The 20,899-nt window shown below is 36.8% G+C and overlaps 1 protein-coding gene across 1 annotated transcript in view; it reads left to right on the top strand.

Moving 5' to 3' along the window:
• LOC129747896 (exostosin-1-like) overlaps window positions 1-20,698 on the top strand; it is a 90,849-nt gene extending 70,151 nt beyond the window's left edge. The window contains exon 2 of the mRNA XM_055742286.1: window positions 13,563-20,698. Coding sequence (XP_055598261.1) covers window positions 13,563-13,665 — 103 coding nt within the window. The 3' untranslated portion in view covers window positions 13,666-20,698. The remainder of the gene's footprint in view (window positions 1-13,562) is intronic.
• Window positions 20,699-20,899: the final 201 nt, after the last annotated feature.

Genomic DNA, 20,899 nt, shown 5'->3' with positions numbered 1-20,899 from the left:
CATTGCCGTTCTCGTCCATGACTTTCCATAGCTCGTCACGATCGATCGTTTCGTATACGGCTTTGAAGTCGATGAATAGATGGTAGTAGAGGCTTGATGTTTACGGAATTTTTGGAAGATTATATCTGGTCCATCGTAGACTGTCACTCAACGAAGCCGGCCTGATACGAATCTGTTTGCTTGTGGCGTTAGGCGGCATTCCGTAATCTTTCAGGATGCGCCATCTTGTAATCTTCTTCTCAGAGTTTTCTGATCATCCACTTCCAGAAATTTCCATTAGATAGTGGGTCTACCTCTCCCAAGGAGCTGTCCCATAGCCCACCAGAATCTGTCAGTCGTATTTCTGCACGTTGGGCGTTTCCCTCTAACCGTAGGAATAGACACCCTCCTCTATCAAATCCGAAATAGACATTACCCAGGTGGCTTCTGAAAAGACTGCTCGTGTAACCGCTGATAACCATTAGGTTAGCCTCTTTACAGTGTTAATTCTCTGCAGCTTACCCTGCTTTTCTAAGGCTGCGCACCAGGCCGCTGCATTGAATCGCAGAATTGACGAGATCACGCTCGATAAGACCCTGCTTTGCTGCTTCGGATGGCTGTGGTGTTCGATAGCCTTGTAGAACAATCGCTGAGACCTTTGGTGTCTTCATTCCCTAGCAATCGGTTTTGGAGGCGTTCTTACCCCAGCTCAGAAGCGGAGCAGTGACCTTTTCGAAAACCGAACTGTTAATCAATGAGTTCGGCCTCAATCTTTGTGTACATCTGGTTCCGTATCTGAGTGACCTTCTTCAACACTTTAACAGCGGAATCCAGTAGTCATATCTATAAGTACACAGACTGAGGGGTCTCCTGGAGATGGTCTATTACCGAGGCCTTCACCGCAACGTTCAGCTTTCTTGGGTTGAAGAGACTTGGCGATGTCGTGAAGTTCTGAAACGTTCACCAGATAACAGGTGGCCTAATGTTTTCATGCTTGGCGCTCCTCATCATCATCGTTGCAAGTGCATGCGAGTACCTTCGTCAGGTTTCCGCGGAGATTGCCCAGGTTCCTCTTCATTTAAACACTTCGACGAAGACGTTCTGCAAGTGAAGGACTCGCTCAATCTCCTATCACTCATCAAACCCAGACTACTAATGGATTCTGTGTGATAGGTTCCGGTGTTGCCTATGGTCACCAGGTCTACATTCAGACTTGTTAGGTAAATTTGGCTATCTCATTCCTTGGCTCACGCGTTTCAATCCCCGGAAATAACCATGCCAAAGTTTTCCGTGAATTTTGGTGACCCAAAGCCTTTCGTATTTGACGTCACTACCTGTTGTATATATACTCATATCGCGGACAGTGATCAAACACCGATTACTCAATTATTGTCGCGTTAAGTTCTACGGTATGGATCTGACGCTAGCCAATTGTCCAAGTTTTCTTCGACTATCCTTTGCAGACTTGTAGTCGAAATTTATTCATCGGAAATACATTTTCAGGTGTAGGAAAACTAATATCTAACAAGTAGACTATTTCTACTCTAAACTTGACCTTAAAAATTACTCGATTTTTTTAATTTGGTTGAAGTTATAACAAATTTAGCCGATCGTCCTTTTTCGGTGAATTCTGACTTTCTATCACCCCATCACAGTTTTCGTGTAATGGCACGATTCCAAATTCAACCAAAACAGAGCATAAACTTTGTGACACCCGTTGAAGTGCTATGTAGGGAAAACGCTTGCATTTATTTTTTTTATGTAGCGGCCCACAACCCTCCCCCATACCAAAAAGCTCGTATGAGCCCCCTGGTAATGGACGCTACTGCTCTCAGCACGACTGGCAGCAAATGAAAAAAGAAAAAACATATAATACAGGAGCAAATTTTACTCATGCTGAGAACTCAACATTTTAATTAATTTCGAGGGAATGTGACGAATACTATATTATTACAAACTAACTTACACTATGAATCTCAATGGAAAAAGATTTCCTTTGAAGAGATTCATTTTTGAGACAAACAAAATTTAAACAAAAAATATTATACTAGAATTAAAAGATATTTTACATTTTAAGATTAAGGTTTCACTAAATAAAAGCTACATTATTAAAAATATATTAAAAGCTAACTTTGTTCGATTTATTTAACGACTAATTTTAAGGAGTCTTAAAGCTTGCTTCATTTAGATTTGGAACACACTTATGCTCATATTGTGGTGTTCTTGGTGGACTGATTTGCAATTTTTTTGCGCCCACGTGCTGGGAATTTTGTCAGCTTCACGTATGTATTTTTGATATTCCGCAAGTCGACTGTACTTTAAAAACAATCAACATGGAAGCCGAAAGAAGGGAAAAAATTCTGCACAGTTTTTTGGAAAATCCATTGTGGTCTGCATGTAGGCTAGGTAAACAGCTGAATTTCCCAGAAATACCGTATGGCGCGTTATCAAACGGTATAAGGGAACATTAACGACGATTCGGAAGCCTCAAGCCAATCGTCGGAGTGGAACTGTAGACCGGAAACTACGTGATGAGATTTTGAAGCCGATTAAGAAGAATTCCATTCTTTCGGACCGCGATTTAAGGCCAAAGGCAAAATTTGGCGCTACTCTTAGTGCGGTGAGGAAAATTCGACTCCGGGAAGGAATCAAGTCGTATCGAGCTACCAAACAGTCAAATCGGATCATAAAACAGATAAGTGTGCCAAAAATCCGTGCTTCGAAGGTATACGACCAGGTGCTGACCATATTCGACGAGTGTTTTCTGATGGAGGATGAAATCTATGTCAAGACTGACTTCGAGCAAATCTCAGGTCAAAAATTTTTTCAGGCAACGGCTCGGGGGGATGTTCCAGCCAAATTAAAATTTGTCTTTGCCGATAAATTTGCACGAAAATTTATGATTTGTCAGGGCATTTGATGCTGTTGCAAAAAAAACGAAAGTTTTCGTTACAAATGAGACAATGACGTCCAAACTATACCAAAAAGAGTGTCTTCAAAAATGAATTTAGCCATTCATTCGATCCCACGACCATCTCGTTATGTTTTGGCTAGATTTGGCAAGCTGTCATTATAGCAACGTCGCTCAAGAATTGTATACAGAGAAAGGGGTCCAGTTTGTTCCGACAAACCTTATCCCACCCAACTGCCCCCAGTTCCGCCCTTTTGAGAAATACTGGACCAACCATGAAAAGTAGAGGTTAATGGAAAAGTTGTCAAAGACATCAATGAGATGAAGACCTGGTGGAATAAGATAGCTAAAGCGATGGACGAAGAAGGTGTGCGCCGTCTAATGAGCCGAGTTACAGGAAAAATTCTAGAATTTTTCCAAACCTTGACGAATAATTTTATCCGTATTTTTTCTTAAAAGTAATTCTATCTGAAGCAAGCTTTAGCAGCCTTCACAGATCGTCAGCCCCTTAAGTACTAGACATCAATTTTTTCAATTTTGTCTCCTTTTTTTATCTCCAGAGCCTACAGGCGAAATTTATCAACTAAATGTTTCTGGTTTTAAACCTGCCAGATGTCCACTGAAGAGTTCGTTTTGCTGTCCATTACGTCCATAACATATCTCCCCGCTAGCAGTTCAAATATTTTGTGCACGATTTGACCACCGTATTTTGTTGTTTTTACCGGTGAGCAAACCTTGTAGAAATGAAATCCGACCTGTTTATTAATTAGCTAGACGAAACAGTCAGAAGAAAATAACACCCAAAGAAGAGGTTGCAAAATTTCTATGCCGCTCGGCGCTAAATCTATGCCAAAATCACGGAAACCAGAAAATACAAAAAAAATCCGTCGGGTAGTGAGAATCGAACTCACAACAACTTTTACATTCATCTTGCCAATCCATCAGCTCAACCAGTGTTGGTTGGTGGTTTCAAACCAATCACCGCCGCTGGTGTTCACATTTAATGCCAATCGCGTTGGAAAATTGAGAACATGTGATTGGAATAAAGTCTGAAGTTTGGATGTATTGAAATTTTCGTATTACGCTTGATAAAACCTCTCACGTTCCTTAACTTCATGAAATCAATCATCTTAATTTTTATTCAAAGTTTAGCTCACTGGATCCTCTGGGATTCCTTAAACGATTTACAAAACGAATTTTTGTCGACCAGTTCATTTCTAGCGGTTTTTGAGTCTCCCACTGGGACTTTACTGAATTTTTTCGTTCCTGCCCAAAACAAATTTTCAATGAGCTTCTGTATTGGCTGCTATCTAAAATAGCACTTGACAGATTGTCACAATATTTTGTGCACGTACAAATTACATTACTAGGTAGCTTCACTGAAAATCCACAATGAACACAATGAACAAATACCATCCATGCATTCAAAAGCTATTCACAATACAAAGTTTAGCATTTTTTCGAATACACTCCTTATTGATAACTTTTTTGTTTAAATGATTTAAATTGAGAAGGCTGTGTTTCCCATTCGTGACTAACTACAATCGTTTTTGCGCCCTGATATCACCATGAAAAAGAAATTATGGTTTATGCGTGCTATCGTTATAAGGGGCTGTCCATTAATGATGTCACGCAAAATTTGGAAAAAAATTACCCCCCCTCCCCCCTCCGTCACATATTGTCACCAATTCCGTAACCCGCTTTTGTATTACGTCACGTTTTCCTAAACCTCCCCCCCCCCTGGAGTAAAATTTTCAACTCTTAGAAATTTGATTAAAATGTTGCTTTTTTGAAATTCATCAATTTTATTCAAAGAATTGAAAAAAAGGTTAACAACTTTTAACAAGTCTTCAATCATTGCTTAAAACACATTTCAATCATGAGTCCAAGGATTATGTTGATGACTTTCCATATCAACAACCAAATCTAGTCTATCCAACCATCCAAATCTAGTTCCTCTTTTTCAATTCATTCGCAATCCAAATCTTCTCCACAGGTTAGAATAGCCAAGCAATCCTGTTCACATTTTGCAACAATTTAAGTGGGAAGGACTTTCCTGAGTGTTGCAGTGAAAGTGTTCTTGTGAACTTTCTTATGCTAATAAAATTTACCAAAAGTGATTACGTGAGTATTATTATTCATTAAATGAATGGTGCAAGTGTAGTTTTATTGAATTTAGGATAAAATTATTTGTTATTGTTTTGCTGTGTTTTTTTTTTGTAATCATAAGTGATGTCACGCTCAAGCTGAGCCCCCCTCCCCCCCATGTTACATATTGTCACAAAAATCGAAACCCCCTCTCCCCCCCTAACGCGTGACATCATTTATGGACGGCCCCTAAATTGTGTCGAATTTTTTGATCGTTAGAATTATTCACATGTCACAATTTTTTTTTTGTATAATGGGATGATTTTCTTATATTTTGTTTGAATAAAATGGTTCTAAGGATTGTTAGAACATTTTTTAGTAAATTTCTTTTCAACTTTTCAAATATGTTTTAGATAATAGTTTCCTTTTTTGACTTTTTTTTGTTCCATGTTCTATGAAATGCTCTTCCAGTTTGTCATTTTGTGATTCCAAATAAATGGTTCTCCAGTCCACACAAGTTAAACATGAATGGCGTTTTGAAGTGCAAAATCAGAAAACACTGCTCGCCATTTGTTCGCCCACATCCGTCTAGAGATAGTCTAACTTAGAATGTCTAGCTGCGATTCTGTTGCTGCCATGTGGAAGTGCTTGATGCATATTTACACTCGTTCACGTGTCACATTTGGCTGGCTAGTATCTCCTCTCCAGCTGCATCTTTGCGGTCCCGGCCCCAGGTTCGTCTTCATCAACATCATCACCGTCATCCTCTTCATCATGCGAATCAAGAAGCGAAAGGGTGCGGTGTTCTGAATACATGTTGCGAAAATTCTAAATTCTTAGCACTCCACGCTATGTATGGAGGCATGCATTTGCATATAGACATTCGTACGAGTGTTTAGGGCCATTCAACGCATTTTATAGTGTTTCTGTTAGATACAACTTTTTCCAGGAAAGTCTGCGTTCTTTATGAGAGACACTTAAGATTTTTTTCCCCAACCACAACCACACATGGCATGAACCACACTAAAAAGGCAAAACATCATAACCAAACAGTTTGCTCCCAACGGAAATGGAGTGCAAATCAAAAGTAAGCAGTTAAAAAAAAATAATGCGAAATCCGGATTCAACGACGACGCTGACGAAAACGAGAGAAGGAAAAATAAACTCACAAACCTACGCCAAATGCGACCCAAAACGTTCGTCGTGATATGTTCCTGTTCCTGTGATGTGCATGTGCTGCAGAATTGCAGAATTGCAGTACAACCATCAACAGTCTGGCCAAAGTATTCCATCAACGTTTCTGGCCAGATCCCGGGTCATGGTTAGAATCGTCTCGTCTCGTCACCCACCCGGATTGGTTTAGCTAGCTAGATCTACCCGGAGATGTGAGTGAATGAACCATGTTTGAATATTTTATACATTTTGACCGCGTGCTGCTTTCCCGATGAAATTCAGATGATTTTAACCGTTTCGGAGTTAACATCTGCTCGATGGGGTTTACCTTTAAATATTGAACATAGAATTAGAATTCTAGATTTTTTTTTTATTTTGTAATTATTTTCATTGAACACGAAATATCAAATAATGAATTGAAATATTCTCAATTAAAAATCGTTATTCTGAATCCAGAACAGAGATTTCCTCATCAAAATCAATATCAGCTTAAAGTTTAATGGAAAAACAAGTTGGTCAAAATATTATAAAACCCAGTTCTTTTGGCAAATTGTCAGAAAACGTTATAGGTTTACCACATTGTTTTGCTCCAAATCTTGTATATTGCGCAAATAAAAGTCCAATGAACCGGCCCAATTAAATATTCCAACTTTATTTAATCTATATGTCACAAATCTCATAAAACGCACTTGAAAATTTGAAATTTGGATCTTTTTTTAAGCCATTCAAAGCTGTTTCTAGTTCTAACGTTTTATTTATGATTTTCTCTGTCTTTCTCATTTTCAAGTCGTTCTGTGTCTAATGGTTTACTCGCTTTGAGCCTTTTTTTCATAAAATTGCTGGATAAAATTATAAATAAAATTTGCGTTAATGAAATAAGTCATATTTTGGTAAGATTCAGTGAACAACCTTCTTTAACTTTTCTAGTTGAAGTTTATTAGCGATTCTGAGCTTATTCAGGGTTCATTTTTTTGCACTTCAAAGCCGTTCTTAACGAATATATTTGATTTTTGTAATTTTTCACATTATAAGATTATTTTGATATAAACTTATCCTTGAATTTTATGAACTTTTCCTAAAGTTTATTTTGTGAATTAAACGGTATTTTAGAATCATCTAGTTTTGTGATATTTGGAGCCATTTTTTGGATGTACCTTTTGAATTCAAACATATTTCTGAATCATTTTTTTGTGCATTTTGAAGCCATTCCAAGAATTTTTTTTAAATAAATTTACTAACATTGCTTTAATCTCCTTTTGAAGTCCTTTTTATTTTTCATCCGTTTCGGTTTTACATGATTTTATTTATAGAAACTTTCTCAAATTTAAAATTTTCTAAGCGATTTGCTTCATAATTTCAAGATTTCAGTTTATTTATTATTCTGAACTTTCATACCGTTTTATCAAATTATTTTTTACTGTCGATTTCAGGAATCTTTCCACAATTTTAGTCCTTGATGTTTTTTGCCATGTTTGCTATAGTTGTGGTTTATTCTGGGATGATTTGTTGTGTTCTGCATATTTGAGCTGTTCTAAAGATTTACTTGCAATACCAATCATTTCCTTGCGGTTTTGGATCTTTTAACTATTGCTTTGTTCATTTACAAGTGTTTCTGTAACATTTCACGGTTCAATCGTATCGAAGCTTTCTTAAACACGGTTTTGATTAATCTTGTGATTGTTCTGCTTATTTTAAGGAAGAGTGGGGTAAAATGGGCCATGAGTAACGGGGACTAGTCTTAATATCTTAGCTGTGTGTTGAGATAAAAACCTCAATCCAACTGCTATCGTCATCGCTTTGCGTAAGCATATATTCCTATATGTTGTTGACTTATATACGCATCATATGCTTCTTTTGAATAAAATAAAATTTATAGTTTTCAAGGAACGAAATCTTAAAAACAAATCCAAATTGTATTTTATATTTGTGGTTTCTGCTGGTTTGTTTTTCCAAACTGACTCTGATTAAATATTAAATTTAAATGTTGAATCTAGGATTTAAACTATGAAACTACGATCTCCTGCAATTTGAATCTTCAATTAAATTCTCACATTGATATGTTTATCTTGATCTTGAAACTTTACTTCGAGCTGAACCTGAATCTCTCTTTTTATTTGAATTCCGGATTTGAATCCTGCCTTTTGAACCGGAGTTCAAAATCTGAATTCCAGACCTGATAATGAATTTTTGATCTAAGTTCGAGATAATAATTTCTTTTAATTATGAACCAACAATAGAAATTTGTATCAACCAGAAATCTTTGATTTGAATTCTGAGTTTTCGCCATATAATAAGAATTCTTTTTTTCAATTATTAATTTGAAATAAGTAAATCTGAATAAAAATAGCATATGATGAAACTGTTTCGGATTTTTCAATTCAGGATCACCATGGAAAATGCATCTAGTTGAGGTTTCAAATCTAAAACCAAGATTCGAATCAGATTTCTTTTCCCAATGATGATCCAAACTGGATTTCAATAGCAAAAAACTGAATAAAGAATCCGAAATCTGATCACAGACATCCAATTTCAATGTTGATAAGTGGATTTTTGGTTCCACAAAATCCAGAATTATTCTAATCCAAGCTAACCAGATATTTGTTCGCTTATAACCAGGCCGTGCAATTCCGGGTTATTTTCCCCAATATCCGTCAATATCATAATTATTTATTTAAAATTATGAAGAAAAGCACTTAAAACATGTGTTTATATCAAAACTTATCTATTAATTTTAAATCATTCTTCAAGTTCTTCAAAAAAAAAAAAAAAAAGAAGACTGTGGTTTTAGACGTTTGCTTTGGTTTACGCTCCTCCCAAAAAGCTTTCGATAAAGTTGAAAAACTCATCTGGTGTATCGCTTGTTGTACCCATTTTGGCTGGTAGTCGCTGCAATCTGTCGCCCACCTGGAAACAGCTATCGGACCTGCCGCAGGACTTGGATTTTACCGGATTTCGGTGCAGTATTCGACGAAAAATTTCTTACTCCGTTCTTATTCTATCGTAAACAAACGATTTCTGTCACCAGTCTATCGCAGAATTCTACCTCATTTGTTGAACCCGTTCCCGGTATCTGACACAGTCGGTTGTTTTTATTTTCGTGTGATACACTGCTGATCAAAAATTTGCGTATAAAGTGAAAATATTACACAATGGAAGATGAAATAAATATTTTCTGCTTCATATGCGAAAGTCTTGTTCAAGATTCAACCAAAGTGATTGAGTGCGTTCACTGTCATCGATCAGTACACTTTCGCTGTAAAAAAATTTATGGAAATAGCATTGCAAAGACGAAAAAAAATCCGTTTTTCTGTTCTCCGGAGTGCATCGACATGTTCACCCGTGTCACCCAAGCAGTGAATCGTGCCGATTCTGTTAGTAACGATATTCGCAAGCTGACGGAGTACGTTCGAGGGATCAAGGAGGACCAGTCATCTGTTCGCAGTGAAGTGCGGGACGAATTACTCAAGACCAGAGCAGTCGTTAATAGTTTGATGGAAACCAATAAGCACATTGAAGAATCTCAAGATTTTCTATCAAGCAAATTTGAAGAGCTCAGAGGGAATTTTAAAAGTATTGGAAAGGCTATCAAGGAAATGCAATACGATAATGAGAAGCTGAAGAACACCGTCAATGTATGGCAACAGAAGCATTACGACTTGGCTAGTAAAGTGGATAAATTAGAAACCGAATTGGATAAAGCCAACAGATCAGCATTGGAGAAAAATGCCATCGTGCTGGGATTACCGACGAGCGCGCAGGAGAATACAATGGATACAGTGAAAAAACTAGCAACTACAATCGGATGTCCACTGAAAGATGGCGATGTCGCCGAGGCGAAAAGGTTATTGAGCAAAAATTCATCGATGAGAACTGCACCAATACTTGTTACGTTTGAGCGTGCACAAACCAAAGAGTTACTTTTTCAAAAGAAACGTGAACACGGAGTTCTGCAGGCATCGCAGATCGATGAGATTTATGCGGGATCTTCGAACAAAGTGACAATTCGAGATGAATTGACTACTCTCGGGAAAGAGTTGCTGTCGGAAGCGAAAAGCATGCAGAGTGAGCTCGGCATAAAGTTTGTTTGGCCTGGACGAGATGGAAAAATCCTGTTCAAGCGCCATGAAGGGGCAAAAATTGAACAAATTGGGAACCGGAATGATATACGCATGCTTGCAAAATCGACACAGAAGCGCTGTTTGAATCACTCACTCGACATGGAAACGTCAAACACCACACTTCCGGAAATGTCTTCCCCAAAACGTGTTGCTGGGTTCAGAGAAATGTAAAAAATCAACATTGTTCCTATTTGTTCCTGTATAAAATTATAATAATGAATGAACCAAATAAAAATATATTACACGATTCGTTAAATTCTCTATATACTAATAACCGAAACAAAAACAATCGTCACTTCTTAAGAGTTCTGCAACTTAACATCAGAGGCCTAAATGATCCAGATAAGTTGGATTCCTTAAAAATGTTGTTAGAAGAATTCCCTGCGTTTATTGATGTCTTAGTTCTTGGTGAGACATGGTTGAAAAAGGAGAAAAAATACTTGGCCACTGTTGATGGATATCGTAGCTTCCTTTCCTGTCGTCCAGATTCTAGCAGTGGTGGACTTGCTGTTCTTGTAAAAGAGTCCCTTATTGTCTCAGAGATCGAAAATTTACATATTGATGGCTTTCATTATATACACATACGTCTCGAACCAGGTTGCTCGCCAATCGACGTCCACGCAGTTTACCGACCTCCTTCTCAAAATGTACAGTTTTTTCTCGACAAACTTGATTCCGTATTTGCATCCTTGAAGTCAAATTCCCATTTTTTGCTGGTAGGTGACATGAACATTCCAGTCAATAAAACGAATTGCCCCGTAGTCGACCAATACGTAGATCTTCTAAGCTGTTACGGATGTCGAGTGTCGAATACGTTTATAACCCGTCCAGCAAGCTGTAACATTCTCGATCACGTTGTTTATCACGATTCATTATTCGAACAAATGTTAAATGAAACAGTTTCACTCGATATTAGCGACCACAGCATGGTTTTGACCACCCTGAATCTAAAAAAATCGATAGTTCACCGCAAGTTGGAAAAAGTAGTGGTGCAGCACGAAAAGCTTAACGAAGCGTTCCGTGTAGCGTTTTATAACCTTCAAGCGAACAGCCCTGCCGAGAAACTAGACAAGCTCAGTACATTGTATGGTCAACTAAAAGAAAAATACTCAAAAACGATATCTATCGAAGCCAAGGTCAAAGGATATTGCCCGTGGATGTCGCTAGACGTGTGGAATCTGAGGCGAATAAAAGAAAAAGCTCTTGCACGTAGCAAAAAGTACCCTGCTAACGATGAACTCAAAAATACTTTGATGCTAGTATCGAAAAACCTCATTCGTGCCAAAGCTGAGGCAAAGAAAATTTATTATCAGAAACTATTCCGAGTTTTGGAATCAGAAAGTTATGTGGAAAAACCTGAATCACTTGATAGGAGCGAATGAATCGAAAAGAGAGATGATAAAGTTAGAGCTAAATGGATTGGTAACGGAGGAAGGAAAACCCGTAGCCAATGCATTCAATAACTATTTCTGTAACATTGGGACTCAGCTCGCGGCCACTATCCCAAGAAATGTCCATAGTAATGAATATCGATACATTGGAAGTGGAAATAGTATCTATCTTCAACCAGCTACAGAACAAGAAGTTGTTCTGAAAATTAGCAAGCTTGATTCTTCTAAAAGTCCGGGACCAGATGGGATTCCAGTGCACTTTGTCAAAGCAAATCCCATCCTTCTGGCTCCTTTGTTAAAGGATATTTTCAACGACTGCATTCAGAACGGTGTATTCCCAGAGTTCCTGAAAATGGCACGAGTTCTACCGATCTTTAAAGCAGGAAATAAAACGGATCGTAGTAACTATCGACCAATTTCAATACTATCGGTCTTTAGTAAGATCCTAGAACAGCTTATAGCAGATCGTGTCACGCAATTTCTAAATCACCATAAACTACTGTATAGCTATCAATACGGATTTCGAGAAGGATCGAGTACTCAAACAGCAGCAACCGAATTAGTTGATGCCATTCACAATGCTCTGGATAATCGCAAGTTCATGGGCGTGCTATTCTTGGACCTGAAAAAGGCTTTTGACACCATCGATCACACAATTCTCCTTCGAAAACTGGATGCTCATGGAATCAGGGGTAACGCGAACTCTCTACTTGCTAGTTACCTAGCTAACAGAAGGCAATACGTCCAAGTCAATAAAGCAACAAGTGATCTAGGAGAACTTCCAGTTGGGGTTCCTCAAGGAAGCAACCTAGGGCCTCTCCTGTTTATCATCTATCTTAACGATTTGCATGAGTTAAATTTGTATGGTAAACCCAGACTGTTTGCTGACGATACATCGTTATCATACGAACACGCCGACGTTACGACAATAACTTCCCAAATGTCAACTGATTTGGAAAAGCTGAAAGCATTTTTCGACGCCAATCTTCTCTCGCTGAACCTAGATAAAACCAAATATATGATCTTCAGATCAACAAATCGCCTGTCTGCGGACCACTCTCAGTTAAGAATTGATCAAACCACGATTGAACAAGTTAAAACGTTTAAGTATCTGGGTCTTAACTTTGACGAGCGTATAAGATGGAACGTGCACGTAAATGGCCTTCGAAAAGAATTAAGTTCAATACACAGTATCATCTGGAAAATATCGAGGTTCGTACCAACCAAACAGTTAACTTGTTTAAACCATGCTTTTGTGCAAGCCAAGTTGCAATACATGGTTTCGATTTGGGGATCAGCTAGGAAAAGTGACATCAAACCACTTCAGGCTATGCAGAACCGTTGCCTGAAAGCTGTGTACAAACGACCCAAACTGTATTCAACCCACAGCCTATTTCAAGAAGCCTCGCAGTCGATACTACCAATAGCCGCATTAAGAGAACTCCAAAGTGTCATTCAGATCCACAACAAGCTACATAATCCGCTTTTCCACCATAACCAACCAATTCAGTATTTGAGGCACAGGTTTCCCACAAGATCAAGGAGAAACCTAGTACACAGAAGAGCCAATACGGAGAAGATGAAGAGATCACCCGAACATTACAGCAAATTGAAGTATAATAACCTCCCAGGATTTTTGAAGCTCGTAACGAACAAACTCAGCTTCAAACGCCAAGTGAAAGCCTACCTAAAAACCAACTTAATGAACTACCTAACTTAAAGTAAACCAAAGCAAAAAAAAAATCAACTGTAATCTAACTCAGCTGTAAAACAAGCTCGCAAGTACCCCCTTAACAGAGAGTAATCTCACTGGGGGCTACGAACAGTCGAAATCCTCACTTGCAATTAATCCGTCACTAATCGCCACCATACCGTATTTTCTCTGTACCCCCTCTCTGCTAGCCACCGCCTGCCGCAAACCGCCCCACCAACCGCCTTCACCAATCGCCCACACCAACCGCCAACACCCGCCACCAAACCGCCTCGAACCACAACAAGCAAATGAAAATTTATAATGTGATAGTGAAGAAAAGAAATAATGTTGAAATCCAAATATTGTAAGCATTAAGTAATGAAAAAATTATGAATAAATAGTGAGGAGGTTTTATGCCTACGGGAGCATGATTTTGAAGAAAAAAATCAACTCCCGCGGGCTTTTCCCTGCTCTTGAAAAAAAAAAAAAAAAAAAAAGTTTGGATGCTAAATGCGTAATTATATTTCTAATGAATCAATTTAAATGTTCGTTTGATTTTGCTAATAAACGAACAAAGTCGGGCACCCCGGCAAGCTATGTCTTCTTATCTTATTAATATTCGATATCAGGGACTCAATTTCTATCAACAAGTGAGGAATTTTTTGAAAAACTTTAGCAAAGCTATGGACCTGGAATAAGATATAGAGGTTTTGGCTTTAGTGCTGAGTCGAGATTATAACACTTGATTAATTTTACTCGTTTATCAAAATTTGATAAAAAATTTAAAATTTTGATTCAAGAGAAGAAGATTTCGCTTATAATTTTAGGACCTGGGGGTGGGTTAATCACCAAACCCCTTCCCCCCCTTCGTTCCTACGATCATGGCTCATATGATTATAATCTTAGTTTTGTCTTGCTCTTTCATAAGGAAAAGGAATTGTTCATGAATAATTAATAAGTCACTCAAAGGCAAATTTGCAAATCATCTCTAGTGGAAAACCATGGGCCACGTAATGTGGGGTATCTTGGGCCTACCTTTATACACATTCATAACTCACAATACATTTATCCATTTATCCAACATATGTATACATATGTTGTTTGGTCAGTTTTGATTTGGTGGCCCACGATTCCCCACTATTTTTCAAAATCCAAAAAATATTACTATTTTTAAACAGTAGAATAATTTATTTAAAAAGAAATACCTTATAATACGTTAGAAATGCAGAAAACCATACCATTATTTTTTTTCATTTTATCTTTTATAATAAAGAAGTTATGGAGTAAAGATTGAAAAGTGGCACATGATACCCCACTCTCCCCTATTAATTCATTTTTTGATATTGTTTTTTTTTCTATTGTGTTTATTTAGCAATGTGAATCATGTTTTTCTTAAATTTCATACCGTTCTTTTGTTACTAAGAGCTCACACATTAAAATCTTGCAAAAGAATTGCATACTAACTACATGGAATAAAATCGAAAAAACGAGTTATTTGAAATCAAATAATTGAAAAAATCAGAAATTTAAAGGATGATAAATTTTAGATTTTCATCAGTCGGTTTTCATTCTTGTTAATGTTCCAATTCGTTTTTAGATGTCTTTGCTTCATAAAGCCATATTTTCATTTTTTTTTGTCTTTGTTTTTATAGAAGGTAAATTGAGTTATATTTTCTAGGATGATTCTCTATGATGGAATTTCATTCCACGCTTAGTTCTTCGAGATTTCATTATTGGATTGTGTTTTTCCGGTTTTCAGCTATAATAACACTAGTTTATACCATTTTTGAACTAAGAAAACTGAAGATCACTTTTCACGTGGAATCTGGCACTGAATATGAAAATGAAATTAAAATAATATCTCAGTAGAACAATTTTTGAGTTATTCTCCGGAAATTTTTAATTAATGAAATTAGTGAATTTACGATCGAAAAAAAAAACACATAAAAATGGACTCTTATAGAGAAAATAACTGAGAACTTTTCTTCATTGTTGTTAGCTTGAGACTCGATGGTAACATTTGACAAATCTGATTTTCTATGGGCCATAACGATAAATTAAAAACAAAGATTTCATGTGGCTGTTTATTAAAATTGGTTGAAAATCGAAGAAGTTATGGTTACCTTTCTATAACAGTATTGTCTATTTTTTTGAATAATTCTACGAACCACAGTGTATTTATCTTAGTATGTGAAGAATTAAAAATGATATCTTAATCCCACTTGTTCCAAGCTGAAATCGATCATAAGCTTACCAAAAGATCACATGCCAAATTTCAGCAAGATCTGATCATGGGAAGGGCTGTCCTTGAGTCTCAAGTGTTAATGGAATTTTAAGGTATTTTGCTCGGAAGAAGCAAGAATACTTTTTTCTTCACCAGTCGATTGCTAATTAAGAATAATTTTCTAAACTTAACTTGAGACAAATATTTCACCCTAGCACTGTAACACGATTGAACTTAAAACAAAAAAGTTATTGCGGTTGAAAAATTGTATTTTTGCCACAAATTGTGCTAGTCCCAAAATAAGGGTTTTTCAAAGTGTTGGAAAATTTTAGAATAACATGAGGGTCAAAAAAAGGAAGTACATAAGCCGTAAATGTCATGCATTTCTCGAAAAAGATACAACGGCTCACCGACAGGACTTGAACCCGCAATCTCCGCTTCAGTATCGGTATCGTATCGTGTTGGTCGATTTTATCATTTTATATTTTTCAAGAAATTCATTATGTTTACAGCTTAGGGGAAATAAGGGCATAAAGAGCACCCGGGGCATAACAAGCACTTATCTTTTCTACAACAGTACGTATTTTCTTGAATAAATTGTCATGAGGATTTGTTTCGTACTCTACAGTGTTAATTTAGCACCAAAAAAGAAATATAGTTAACATCTTTACAGAATAAGCTTTTAGCACCACGAATAAGCTTTTATAATATTTAAATCATCTTTATCTTAAATGTACGCTTTGCAACATGATTTACACATTGTTTCTCATTTTTCACTACCATTAAATTTTGTATTTTTCACTTTAATCAATTCTAAAACGCGTTTTTACCTCAATTCGTTGATTCGGGCGAACAGAGCACTATCAATCGGGGCACGATGAGCGTTTTCTGTCGGGGAATCTTGCAGCGAATTCAACTCGATGAAGTCAACTGAATAATAGAGCTACAGCTTGACTTATTTCATCTGACGATTTGGCCCTATTGGGAAGGTTTCGTAGAGATAATCAAAAGACTCGAGTTCGATTCCTGTTCGAGGTAATTTTTTTTTAAATATCATTCATGATTGGTTTTTTTGATTGTTACATTATGCGGCATAATCCCCCAAACAAAGCACCGGGAACATTATGTATGAGTGTGTGTGAATTGTTTAAATTATACAAACAGACATAGATTATTTTGTTATTGCTTTGTTTGATGGATCTACGCCTCACCGTTAAGTGCAAAATGTATTGATCATGAATGATAAATGAAGAAAAACAAACTCGACCAGGAACCGAACTCGAGTCTACTGATTACCTCTCCGATACCTTACCAATAGGCCAAATCGTCAGATGAAACAAGTCAAGCTGTAGCTTTATTATTCAGTTGACTTCACTGAGTTGATTTCACTGCTAGATTCCCCGGCAGAAAACGCTCATCGTGCCCCGATTAATGGTGTTTATTCTGCCCCAGAGGAGGGTTCTCATTATGCCCCTACAGTGGCTGGTTTTCAAGTTACGGCAAAAATTCTAAAAATGAATTTTTGAACGTTTTTGTGTACTTTTACAAGCTTCAGCCAATTAGGCAATAGACTATTTGGTGACTGAACACGAAACAATGATTTAATTAACATTCTCTATGGTTAAATAAGCGTTTTTCTTAGGGTGGCCATTATGCCCTTATCTCCCCTGTTCTTTCTTTTCTTTGACCCTCATGTTTCTCTAAAAATTTTCCATCACATTGAAAATTTTATAGTTTTCCGGTACGAAATGTACCAAGACAGAATCATAACATGATATCATAACAAAATAAGGCTTTTTTATTAAACTCTTGGCTACTTTTTTGGATTTCAAAAATTAACAAGGGTTACATATAAATTTAAAGCAAAGATGCTTATTGAATACGTAACAATACCCTCTTTTCATGGATTAAAAAAAGGAATAAAAGAATTTTTCCAATCATATAAGCCGAATCCAATTATTGTTTTCCGTAGCAGCAGCAACACCAATAATAACAACAACAACAACAACAACAACTACAACAACTAACATCCAACCATCAGCCAAAGCCAATTGTTATGAATCTCATTGGAAAATATCTCACATACAATCTCCTAATCAAAAGCAGCTTAATTCCGGCTGCAGCCAGCCAGGTCGATTCGTTCCCTGAACTCGTTATCGTCTTTTCGGTGAAATAAACTCTATCGTTATCACATTCTCAACATCTTCATCCCCAAAGCATGGTCTTTCCTTCGTTCGTTCGTCGTTATTCGTTTTGCGAGAAAACGATTCGATTGATCTGACCTTGACTCGATAAGATTTGAGAGATGGGATGGGATGGAGGGAAAATACTCAGGTACAGAGGGAGGGTCTTGTATCATTTCCCAGCTTTGAACTCATTTTATCATCCACCCAATAAACCCATTTTTCCTAGCGTTGCCGGTGTTTGTGTGTGCGGTGGAGCTGCCGCCGTAAAAGGTTGAAACCGAAACCCCGAGCAGCATTTGGAATTCATCGCACGTACTTTGGGGTACACCTAACCTGAACCCAGACCAGACGAAGGTAAGGGACCAACCCAAGGGCTTATGACGACTCTTCGCTTCTACGCCGAACCTAACGAGGCTAATACGCTGAAGGTACCAACTTCAACCATCCCTCATACCCCGCCCACTTTAGATTTAAGATGCTCCAATCTTGCACCAATAACCTCTATTTTCCGATTCCAAGGAATCGAGAGATGATGAAATACGAAGGAAAAGCTGCTCCTTTTCTATGGACCCATTTTTGAGCTCATTGTAGTTTGTTGGAAAACATCATACGTACATATGAATGTCCGATTCTGCATACACATCGACTGGATGGCATCTTCCGCTCAATGAAGCTCAATCTCAATTGTCCGGCCATATGTTATCCCGTTGTAGGTCAGATGAGTCTTTTGCTTAATTGCTAATACACCAGGCCACTGTTTGGCTTGGATGACAAATGAAAATGACGACGGATGTCGATGTCACCGTCGACGACGACGACAAAGATGGAACGAAACGATAGCCTGTCGACAGACAGATGAGGAATGGCAAAATTATTAAAGCAATTTAGGCAAAATGCTTTTGCATCAATTGTGTTGATCGCCGCGCGCCGTTGTCTGGCTGAATGGACGCAAAACTAGAGACGATGAACTTTGAATGCAAATTGCAATAGGATTGCGATTTACGAACCAAATGAGTCTGAGTAGTTTGCTAGACGAGTAGCTGGTGTAACAAAAATTATGCTGGCTGTTTAAAAAAATAATCTTAGGAATACAAAAATTATTGTGATCCAATTTATCTTTTCTTAAGATCCCTGATCCTGATTCCGATTTTAATCCTGGATTCGCATACCAGACTCTGATCCTGAATCATGATCCCAGATCCGGATCTTAACTTTTAAGGGGGGGGGTAGGGTCTAACACTTTCAAAAAATCGATTTTTTTATTTTTTTATTTTCTTATTGTAAAACATTTCAAGAATGTTGTGTCAAATTTTCAAGTCAATTGAAGCAAAACTGTAGAAGTTATAGGCCTTTATCTCCTCCTATCTAATACTGCAAGAAAGCAAGAGCTGAAACTTCAAATACGTTTTTCTCGAAAGCACATTTTTAAAGTCCGTGGACATCGTCATTTGAAAACTACTTATCCGATTCTTTTCAAATTTGGAACATAGTTTCTACATATGAAATACCAGACCCCAACGTTTTTGTTTTTTGATTTTTTTACTTTGGGGAGATTTTATAGGTGAAAAATGGCGGATTTTTAAGTCAAAAATCGTAGTTTTTACTTCAAACAGCCACAAAAATTTCAAAAAAATATTTTTAAGTTAAATAAAAACGTTGGGGTCCAGAAAAACATCTATTAAAAATATTTTGCTCTGATTTTTTGAATTCAGATGATTCTGTGCTGAGATACAGTGTCCACCGCAAATCCTGTTTTCTAAAAGGCATCCTCGAAAATGCTCCGTCACCGGCTCATTTTTCAATATTTTTCTACGAAAAAATTACTAAATGGTCTTTTAACAATGCTTTGTATAATGCAAAAAATTTGAATACATTTGTTTGAACGATAGCTCTAGAAAAAAATCATGAAAATGGTGTTTTTTTATACCCGTTAGACCCTACCCCCCCCTTAAGTTCACTCACAAATCAGATTCTACTCCAATAATGAACTTCCTTGGAGGTGGAATAATCGGCGGTGGCGGAAGAATTTTAACAATAAACCATCGTTTGCCAACCGACTCAGATGGTGCACTGGATAAAATATTGAACAGGCAAGCTGAGATGAGATGTTGCAGTGAGTTCGATCCTCACATCATTTTTTATTTTTATTTTATTTTTTTCTTGTTTAGTATGAATGAAGTGATCATACATCATTTTGCTTGGGAGCTCGAGTCTTTATGCCATTAGTGCTTTTCCAATCATATCATCTTTGGTACAGTACATTTTTCAGTGCATTTTCGGCACAGAGATTTGCTTTATAGGCATTGGAATTTCACAACCTCTTCCAATGGTATAGCGAGCCAAATCTCCCCATTTGTAAAAATTTACCAAAAAAAAAAAAATGAAAGTAGAAGAGATATTTACAGTTTCCATAAAGAAAAGTGTTGTACACCGAATGGTGAATACAAACGACGTTTCTTTAAGATTTCTGTCTTTTGAAACATAGGACTCATGAGATGAGAAAAATAACTTAAGAAATTCACCGCAGCGTTATATCGTCGTTTGGTGTTAAAAGGGTCAAATTTCGATCCTTATCCCAGGTCCTGGATCAGAATTTTGAATATATATATTGTTCCGGAAAATGATCCTAAATATTGATTCAGGTCGTGGATTCCGATACTTATCCGTAATCCTGAACCTGATCATGGACCCTGGACCCAGAAGTCATGTCCTAATACTGATTACAGATTATGTACCAGGATTCTGATCCTGATTCTTAATCCTGATCCCTTATTTTAAATACCTGAATCTGATCATGGGTTTTGATCCAAGGTCGTGATCTTGATCCTTAATCTAAAATTCTGAAAAAAAGGAAAAAGGTAAAGAAAAAAATTCAATAAAACAAAATGAAAAATAAATAAAACAAAAAAATAAAATGAAACAAAAAAATATATAAAATAACCTGAAAATTGTAACTCAAAAAAGAAAAAGAAAAAAAAAAAAATAGAAAATAACAAAAAATATTTAAAAAAATGATGATTTAAAAAAAATAATGAAAAAAAAACAAGAATTGAATGAAAAAAGTAAGAAATTATGAAAAAATATTAAAAAAAATTAAAAAATATAAAAAAAATAAAAAAACTAAAAAAAAAATAAT

Source organism: Uranotaenia lowii, chromosome 2 (assembly GCF_029784155.1).
Source record: "Uranotaenia lowii strain MFRU-FL chromosome 2, ASM2978415v1, whole genome shotgun sequence".
In the NCBI taxonomy this organism is placed as follows: domain Eukaryota; kingdom Metazoa; phylum Arthropoda; class Insecta; order Diptera; family Culicidae; genus Uranotaenia; species Uranotaenia lowii.
Note: the sequence above shows the minus strand (reverse complement) of the source record. Positions and strands in the feature narration are given on the sequence as shown.